Below are 9,881 nucleotides of genomic sequence, written 5' to 3' on the forward strand. Positions count from 1 at the left end.
AATTTTTTTATTTATTTAGACTACATCAGACCAACACGGCTACCTACCTGAATCAAGAGGTGATATGATAGATATCTTAAAATATTTTGTGAACAGCCCTGAGATCTACAGGAATAGGGCAGTACAATCATACCTCATGTTACGTTTGCTTCATGATACTTTTTTTGGGTTGCGTCCCGTGGCGACCCGGAAGTACAGGAAAGGGTTACTTCCGGGTTTCACCGCTCGAGCATGCGCAGATGCACAAAATGACATCACATGCATGTGCAGAAGCGGTGAATCGTGATCTGTGGGTGCGCAGACACGCCGCTGCGGGTTGTGTTCTATTCATGTTGCGAACGGGCCTCGGGACCGGATCCTGTTCGCAACCAGAGGTACCACTGTATACAAATTTAACAAATAAAAATAAAAATATCTAAAATACTATTACATGGAAGATGGAGCAAGCTTGCTTTTTTGCTGCTCCGGAGGGCAGGACCCAAACCAATGGATTCAAATTACATGAAAGGAGGCTGCGCCTAACCATTAGGAAAAACTTTCTGATGGTAAGAGCTGTCTGACAGTGGAATGGACAACCTCAGAACATGGTGGACTCTCCTTCATCAGAGGTTTTTAAACAGGGGCCAGATGGCCACCTGTCAGTGATTCCTGCATTGCAGACGGTTGGACTGGATGACCCTTTGGGTCCCTTCCAATCCAACAATTCTATGCTTTTACTGCAGCAGCCTAAGATGGCTACCCCTGGCTCTGAACAATTTTCTTCAAAGTCATCAAAATATCAACTTGTGTGATTAGAAATTCCTTACAATCTCCCAGGGAAAAACACACATGAAGGATTAAGATAATGGACTTCTAGCTATTATTTCTTTCCAGAGTCCTGCAAGAGCAGCAAGATGTTGCATTCATATACTAACAGGGATTAGTGCTTAAGTTTGGGGAGAGACCCTCACACATGCGTCTCTAGGAGTAAAAGCCTACTGCCAAATGCAGCTTGTTGCCATAGGTGCAGCAGGGAATTGTTTGCACACACGGATAGCTGATAGACACTATGTGCTTAGCAACGTTTTAATTCAGCAGGCAAGTAGAAAATGAATGCAAATAACACTCTAGGCAGAATGTAGCATAAAATGCTTTATTTTATTATTAGGCTTATAAACGGGGGAGAGGAGGGAAGATAAGAGGAAATTCTCACTTCAGAATTCCATTGGAGCCTACGTAGACTTCTATTGCATTAGCATTAGATGGAAGCATCGTAATAATCCTGTCAGCTTTGTCCGCTACATCTGCTGGGGAATCTGTCACCTTTCAAGAAAGAGGGCGTAAGAAAAAGATCAGTGTTCTGTTGCCTATTGAAACAGAAGTTATCCTTTCATGTTTTATCGTTTCAACCTTTTAAGCAAGTATTACAAGTACTTCAGTAGAACAGAAACAGCGCTGTGTAGCTAAGCCACAGAATCAGATGCGACAATGGAAGGGTGAAATCTTGCCGTATCCTCTTGCGCCTATGAATTTTAACAAGAGGCAGCACAAAGATGTAATAGCTGATTGGTTAGAAGGAGGGGATCATGGGATACAAGTGACAGTAGGAATCCTTTATTTCAGGCAAAGGCAAACTCAGCCCTCCAGATGTTTTGGGACTACAACTCTCATCATCCCTGACCCCTGGTCCTGTTAGCTAGGGATGATGGGAGTTGTAGTACCAAAACATCTGGAGGGCCGAGTTTGCCTATACCTGCATTATTTGTTCCATGATGCTAATTACTTCACTGTTCACCAAATCATCATTACCATATATGGTGCCAGCATTTCCCAAAATAGGCACATACATTTTGACTTAAGACATTCTAGTCAACTATAGCTTATCCATATAGTTACAAAAAAGGAAAAAGAATGGGTTTAACCATCCAGGTGGGGAGCTTGTGACCGTCAATGACCAAAGGTTATGGGGGCTGTGGTCCAACAATTAGAGGCGTAGGGTAAGCAAGTCAGGATCAGGGCCCATTTGACCCTACACAAACCTTTATCCCTCTCTTGCCTGTGCACATCGGATGGAGAGTGAACTATTACTATTTTGAACTGAGAAATTACACCTGAACTTCACAAACCACAGCTTGCGTCTACAGTGGTACCTCTGTTTAAGAACAGCCTTGTTTATGAATGATTTGGTTTACGAACTCTGCAAAACCAGAAGTAGTGTCCCGGTTTGCAAACTCTACCTCGGTGTAAGAACGGAATCTAAACGGTGGAAGGGCACCGGCAGCGGAAGGCCTCATTAGGGAAAGCACGCCTCGGTTTAAGAACGGACTTCCAGAACGGATTAAGTTTGTAAACCAAGGTACCACTGAATTTTGTTTTAACTAGCCATGGGTGCCCATGATGTATGAACTAGGGCACAATCACACCCAACACATAGGAAGCACATATCACTCAGCCCAGACACTGGGATCCAGCACTGAAGGTTTTCTGGCAGTTCCCTCACTAGGAGAAGTGAGGTGACAGGGAACCGAGTAGAGGGCCTTCTTGGTAGTTGTGCCTGCCCTGTGAAACATGCTCCTAGCAGATGTCAAGGAGATAAATAACTATACAGTTTTCAGAAGACATCTGGATGCAGCCCTGTATAAGGAAGTTTTTAATGTTTGATGTCTTACTGTGTTTTAACTTGTTGGAAGCCGCCCAGAGTGGTATATTTTTAATAACAATTCCTATATTGAGATGGAATTAATGGAATTTCATAGCCCCCACCCATTACGAAGTAAGATTCTTAAAATAAGATACCAACTACTATACCTGTGAGCCCAAGTCTTGAAACTCTTTACACGCTTCTGGAAATACATCATATGCTATGACAGGGTACCCATGTTTTACAAGGTTTTTCGCCATTGGATTTCCCATGTTGCCCAAACCAATGAATCCAACAGCAGTTTTGGAAGCCATTGCCCTAGAAGACACTAAAGACAATTCCAAGAGTTTCAGCATTAGTAAATGATCTTGAAATACATTTCTATAACAAAAACAGATTATACATTTATTTGTGACCATCTACAGTAGCAATTTGATGCTGTTGATCATCTCTGAGTTTGTATTGTTAATTATTATGTCATATATTAGTAGTGCTATGTTTTGCCCCAGCTTCTCTGGTGCCTGCCCTGGCAAGAGTTTTTATCTGCTACTAATATGCAATTGAAGACATCTGTACTATTCCTGTGTTTTATAATAGCCACTGTACCATGCACAGATAAAATCTATTTATGTTGTATTTCAGTTAGAATTTAAACTTGCTTGAACTTGTTCTTGCCATTTTTGTCATCTTTAAGAAAACTTTAATAAACACAGTATTTTTTCTTATTCTTTAACAAATGTTTATCCTAGTTTATCTTTATAAACTCGGAACACCCAATAAATAATATTAATTTGTAATAGTTACCATTTTGAGTAATCTCATGTAAAAAAGCGATGCAAAATTATTTTAAGGTGTGCTTTGCATATTGCCTTTAACTTTCAGTTGCAGGGGCATTTTTGCTTAAATTTTGTCATGTGAATGTAGTAATTCTAAAACAATTCCACTTGGTTACCCATTGTTCTTGGGTTACAGGACAAACAGAATGAGTTCAACCTTAATATGGACTGGCAGGAAAGATTGTACAGATTCCACGCATAGCTGATCCCTTTTCTTTTCCTGACTGCCAATCCAGCCAGTTAGTATCAGCTGTAATTCAAGACACAAACAGCTGTCCACCAGATGTTGAGATGTGCAAACTACTATCATATGGCAGTTTGTCTGCATGGACTAAAGATGCATTTTTTAAAAAGCATAATGGAGAACTTTCACACCACATTATTTAATGCCTTTCCCCAGAGTCTGAAAGCTATCCTCTGGTGTTAGTAGAACATTCATGAAAGTTAGGTAAATGACAGGCACTCAAATGCAAAGAGTAGCCATCAACAGAATTAGAACCTGTAGCACTACAGGGCTATAGATGTAATTCAGAAAAAGGGTATTCAAGACCCACTGAAAAAAATCTTAGAGGCACTCAACTCTCAGTACTGCACCATGCAGTCGTAACATAAGCGCTAGCTACTAGGCATACATGAACAGGGGATGTCAGGCAACAGGATAAACAATAATTTCCTTTTCTAAATGAATAGAATCCTAGCTTAGAGCTTGAATGCCATCTGTTCTCAGTTTGACTGCCAATTGTAAGAAACGTTGACTTAAAGCAAAATAAAATGGAGTAGAATCATACCAGGCATCATTATGAATGAATATCAAGCTTACATGAAATTTACCAAACTGCTCAACCTCAACAGCGTATCTAAAGAAAAATAGCATTCATACTGAAAAATCAGGAAGTGACAAGAGTACATTGGAAGTGTTCCTTCTTAGATCAGTAGCATCTGAGTTATTAGTCTTCGGATGTTAAGCTCTTTCTTAGCCCCAACAGAAGACAGATGCAGCTGCTCTCCACACGATATTGTTGGTGCCATGATTAATACGCCAACATCTTGTATCCTGATCACAGTCCTAACCAGTTACCTCCGACAACTATCAAGCCAGCAGAAGATGTGCAAGCTGAGACAAACTGTTCTCTAACCATAGAAAGTTACCCAGAAGCAGTATTATTATAAATATTTTAAATAAATAGGGGTACAACAGTTTAACAACAATACACAAGGCTTCTATTTCATACCTCGTTTCACACAGATAGGGGACCTGTAGCTCTTCACATGCTACTGGACTCCAACTTCCATCAGTCCCAGCTAGTATGGCTAATAGATAGGGTTAATGGGAGCTGTGGTCTAACTATATCTGGAGGACCACATGCTCTCTACCTGCTCGATAGGGGGTTTGTGATGATAAAATGGGAAACAAGAAATCTGGCTTCCAGTCCTCTCACCTCTCACACAAAGATGCTGAAGTGTCCCGTCCCCCCCAGATATGGGGACGGAATAGTGAAAAGCAAGAAACCAAACCTTCTATGTCACATGTTAAATCAGTAGCCATACAGGCAAAGGGGCATACGCAACAGAGATGCAGGCTCTGTTCCAGATGTTGAGGGACTACATCTTCCATCATCCCTTGCTAACTAAAACTAATGAGAATTGCAATCAAACATCTAGAGGGTTATGGATTCCCTAGGTAAAGGTTAAAGGGACCCCTGACCATTAGGTCCAGTCGTGACCGACTCTGGGGTTGCGGCGCTCATCTTGCTTTATTGGCCGAGGGAGCCAGCGTACAACTTCCGGGTCATGTGGCCAGCATGACTAAGCCGCTTCTGGCGAACCAGAGCATGGAAACATTGTTTACCTTCCTGCCGGAGCGGTACCTAGTTATCTACTTGCACTTTGATGTGCTTTTGAACTGCTAGGTTGGCAGGAGCAGGGACCGAGCAATGGGAGCTCACCCCATCGCGGGGATTCGAACCGCCAACCTTCTGATCGGCAAGTCCTAGGCTCTGTGGTTTAACCCACAGTGCCACCCATGTCCCATATCGATTCCCTACCCCTGCAATATATCAGTGCCAAACATGGAGTGATTTGTGGAGAGGTCGATATCAAGGTCTTAGAGAGGGAAAGAGAAGAACAAGCCCTGCTGAATAACAGCTGTTATGGCTCCTGCAGGTGCAAATCCTGTCTCATTAACCTACACTATAGTGACTAGCAGCAGGTTTTCACGATTTCAGACAGCTCTTCTAGCACTATATAGGGGTGCTCTAGATTCAGCCTAAGACCCCTTACATGCTGTCTATCCCTGAGCTACAGCAATTGAAGGCTCCCACATTTTTAAAAAAATGGTAGTATTATTTATGTAATCATGTGACTTGGTCACAGAATAGCCAAGGATGACTTACAAACACTAAAGGACAGTAAACATAAGGCACAAGTTGATTTCTACAGACAAGAAGTCTAATTACCTTCATGTCATAAAGCCATCAGGAAATGAATGATGTGCGGCCCCAATCCTATTCATGTTTTCTTAAAAGTAAACACCACTGTGCTCTTTGGGGCTTGCTCATGAGCAACCATGTTTAGGATTTCAACTTTAATGCCATAAGTATAATAAGCAAGCGAAGGAATTTCACACTGCTGAACAATCCAACAACTGTGTAAGGTGTGTGGATTTATGTGTGCATAAATACAGTATATAGCTCAGTTGTTAGAGCATGGGACTCTTAATCTTGGGGTCTTGGCTTTGAGACCCACATTGGGCAAATGATTCCTGCGTTGCAGTAGAGAGTTGGACTAGATTACCCTCAGGATCCCTTCCAACTCTACAATTCTAACATGACCAAAGACTTATTGACACATGGTGGCAACAATATATAATATACATGCAAACATACATATATATATATATTATAACTCATTGCTTATACGGTAATTTTGAAGTGCTCAAAGCGCTCAGTGTATATTTTCCTGGTAATCCGTAAAACAAAATCTGTAAAGCAAGCCAGCTTTAGTATTATCATATTACAGATCTGGAGATGGGATGAGAAATGTCTTCCCTAAAGTCAGTACATGAGTTCATGACAGAGGGGCATTTTGAATTACGGATTTTTGCACTCTTAGGGCACAGTTTTAATGATACAGAACTTCTATACACGTTCTACTGAGAACCGATTTAATTTATTGAAATTCACTATTATGAAGTCACATGTTGTTCTATTTAAAGACACTAGGAACTGAAGTCATTTGGGAAGTTAAACAAGTACCCCTGTATGTTGGATGTCAATAGTTTCACCCAATAGAACAAGCTGGTTTATACAAAGCCAGGCTTTTGCTAGTAAGACAGCATGCAAGCCTTTTGAGAGCACAGAGCTCCTTATCAAAAAGAATGGAAAAAATACACACAGAGATGAAGGGCAAACAATAAGGCTTTAAAACATTTTCTTTTATATTATTTAGTGTTACTAATAACCTAACTAGGGCAGACAAGTAAAAGCATTCAAGTAAACTTGCTCCTTTAAAGATGAGAAACTACCCTGCAATCCTAGATACTATACACTTATCTCAGAGCAAACTCTGTGGAATTCAGATGTCGGTTTGTGCTGCAGCATGAATATCGCTTGTGCAAACCCACAAGGCTATGGCTAACTTTACAAAAAGGATAATGTACATGGTACAACAACACTAACCACACCTGTACCAAGTTTTACATGTATGTATTAAACTGTCCAGGATCACAGCAATTAATAAAATGCCTAGTTCTCTGCGAGAAAAATAATCAGTATTATGTGAAAAGCAAATGTGAGCAGATTATAAATACCATTAACTTGATACGTTAGGTCACTAGCGTCACATAAACTTTTGTGGCCTGTTTTAAACACGGTGCATGTTATTTTAAGTAAACACGTTAAAGTATTTATTACACTGGCCTTCTCTTCAGCCGACCATACGTTCTGATATTAGCCCAATATAATTTTACAGCTTGTGTGGGTTTTAACAGCGCGGGTACAATACTTGTAAAGGGCGCAAAATGCAAGTCATACAGCCTTTCCTTTCCTTCTGATCAGCACCTTGCAAGCCTATGCAAACTTTAGACCAGGAGGTTGAAAAAAAAGAAGCAAAAATAAAAGCAGGCTAGCTCTGGAGAAGCAAGACCCAGATGTCATCTAACGCACCATTTCTTTGCACCTGATTTACTGTTTATGCAGTTGCCAATAAGTTTGGGCAAAGGGCTGTCAGACCCCTGGACCTGGTGACAAGGCAAGGGGCTGTGGGGTGGAGGGGGAAACAGTAGCCCCATCTCCCCTCGGGGCTTCCTTAGGAAGAGGCCAGGCCCTTCTGCTGTTGCTGCTCCTCTGCAAGGATCCGCGAGCAGCTCAGCCGAGCTCATCCCCGCAGCCCGGCGCTCCTTACCCATCGCCACGCTGCCCGCGCAGACCCTCCTCTGCCTGCGCAACCAACTGGCGGAGCCTCTCAGCACCAGAGCCGCTGCCATGCTGCCTGCCCGCCTCCGCGCCGCCGCGACCTCCAGCTCAGGCGCCGCCCACCTCCGCCCGCCGCTACCCTTCGCTCTCACTCGCGGCCGCCGAGCACGGGAGGAGGCGGGCGGCGGGAGTGGCGGCCTCGCCAGCCAACCGCCGCGCCCCACGGGAGACCGAGCGCCAATCGGAGCGAAGCTGCGCCTGGCTGTGACCCGCCGTGGCTACACCCACCCAGACCCAAGCAGAGACAGCAGAGCAGTCCCCCCCCCCCCCTTAGAGGCAGGGATCGCCCTGCTGGGACGATCTGGCCTGGATCCCTCCCTTAGCCGGAGGAACCTCCTCTTTGCAGGCGGCGATCCCTTGCTTTGATGCAAGATCTGCCCCCTACCACCCACCTCACTTTCAGATGAGGCTTTGCTCTGGGACAGCTGTCAGTCAAAAGGGGATATCCCACCCCCCTTGCAGCTGCAAATTTCAATTCGAGGAACACTTACTGGGGCGGGGGGTGGAAATCGGCGGGACGTGCGCGAGATGGGGCTGCACGTTTTGTGTTCTTCTGCAACCCCCTATGCATTTTATTGCATAGCTGTCAACTTTTCCCTTTTCTTGCGAGGAATCCTATTCGGAATAACGGAATTTCCCTTAAAAAATGGGAAACGTTGACAGCTATGGTTTATTTGCAGGTCTCTCCGGTTTCAGTTTCTCTGTGTGCCTAAACTAGGCGCTGAGTCTCCCTGAATTCAATAGTTAGTGGGTCAAGGATGGCGGCCTTACTCCCAGGTAAGTGGGGGTGACTTGCTAATTTGGGAGTAACGCCTGGTGTGGAATTTGCAGTGCTGTCCTAATAATATCTGCTCCGAATTAAGTCACGTTGACTCCCAGCCTCCGGTTTGATGAATAAACCTATTCCGTCAGTGATGCTTCCCTGCTTTCTTGTGTAACGCTAGCTCAATGTGGCTGTGTTCAGTTTAGAGAACTGCTGCACCAAATAAGGGGATCTGGCTGTAGGTACAGTGGTACCTCGGGTTACATATGCTTCAGGTTACATACACTTCAGGTTACACATTCCGCTAACCCAGAAATAGTTAGGTTAAGAACTTTGCTTCAGGATTAGAACAGAAATCGGGCTCCGGCAGCATGGCGGCAGCAGGAGGCCCCATTAGCTAAAGTGGTGCTTCAGGTTAAGAACAGTTTCAGGTTAAGAACGGACCTCCGGAACGAATTAAGTACTTAATCTGAGGTACCCCTGTATTTCCAACTTTAAAATTGCTTCACTGGTCTATTGAGTATTTTAAACTATGGACATTGGCTTGCAGAGAATATTCACACAAGATGGATACGATTTAAAACATTATCAGAAAGTTGCATAACAAACAATGGAAAGAAATGTATCATCTGTATCAATGAAAGGAAGAACTATCTCCTCCCAGACCCAGGCTTCCTTGAGGATATTGTGCTTGTGACCTGGAAAATTAAGTTTCTGATTGTGGTTGTTTGCAGATTACAACTACAAATCAGGTATTCGTTAAATTTTATTTTGAATTCCCATGATAATCTGTTTCAGCATTGACAGGTAATAAGATGATGTGTGAGAAATTAGCACAAAGCCTAGTATATTGCATATTGGGTATTAATGAATTATAAAGATTTTGCAGGCTTTCTGTTTTTTTTGTTTCAACAGTTGTGAAAGCTTACTACTGTGTTAAACTGCCTTTTTTTTAATGCTCCAAAGGGGTCCATAGAGCCACAGTATTGATAGAGTTGCCATTAATAATACAGACACTCAAACAGATTTGTGTATATTTTCAGAAACTGAAGGATATTTAAAATGTAAACAGGCATTAACTGCTTGTTAACTGCATAGCTTATTTCTACACACTATAACATTTTTGTCTCCCCTGTATTAAATATATGGGTGCCCATAACATTTAAAATACCTTTCAATATGAAAGCAAA

At 42.8% G+C, this 9,881-nt stretch overlaps 1 protein-coding gene across 1 annotated transcript in view; it reads right to left on the reverse strand.

Annotated features, from left to right (window-relative positions):
• Window positions 1–8,029, reverse strand: part of HIBADH (3-hydroxyisobutyrate dehydrogenase) — a 76,438-nt gene extending 68,409 nt beyond the window's left edge. Inside the window, exons 1-3 of the mRNA XM_083468515.1 lie at window positions 7,858–8,029; window positions 2,788–2,948; window positions 1,193–1,302 (exon numbers count right to left, since the gene is read on the reverse strand). Of these exons, the coding sequence (XP_083324641.1) occupies window positions 1,193–1,302; window positions 2,788–2,948; window positions 7,858–7,939 (353 nt within the window). The 5' untranslated portion in view covers window positions 7,940–8,029. The remainder of the gene's footprint in view (window positions 1–1,192; window positions 1,303–2,787; window positions 2,949–7,857) is intronic.
• Between the last annotated feature and the right edge of the window lie 1,852 nt (window positions 8,030–9,881).

Source organism: Podarcis liolepis (assembly GCF_965112155.1).
Source record: "Podarcis liolepis genome assembly, chromosome: 12".
Taxonomy (NCBI): domain Eukaryota; kingdom Metazoa; phylum Chordata; class Lepidosauria; order Squamata; family Lacertidae; genus Podarcis; species Podarcis liolepis.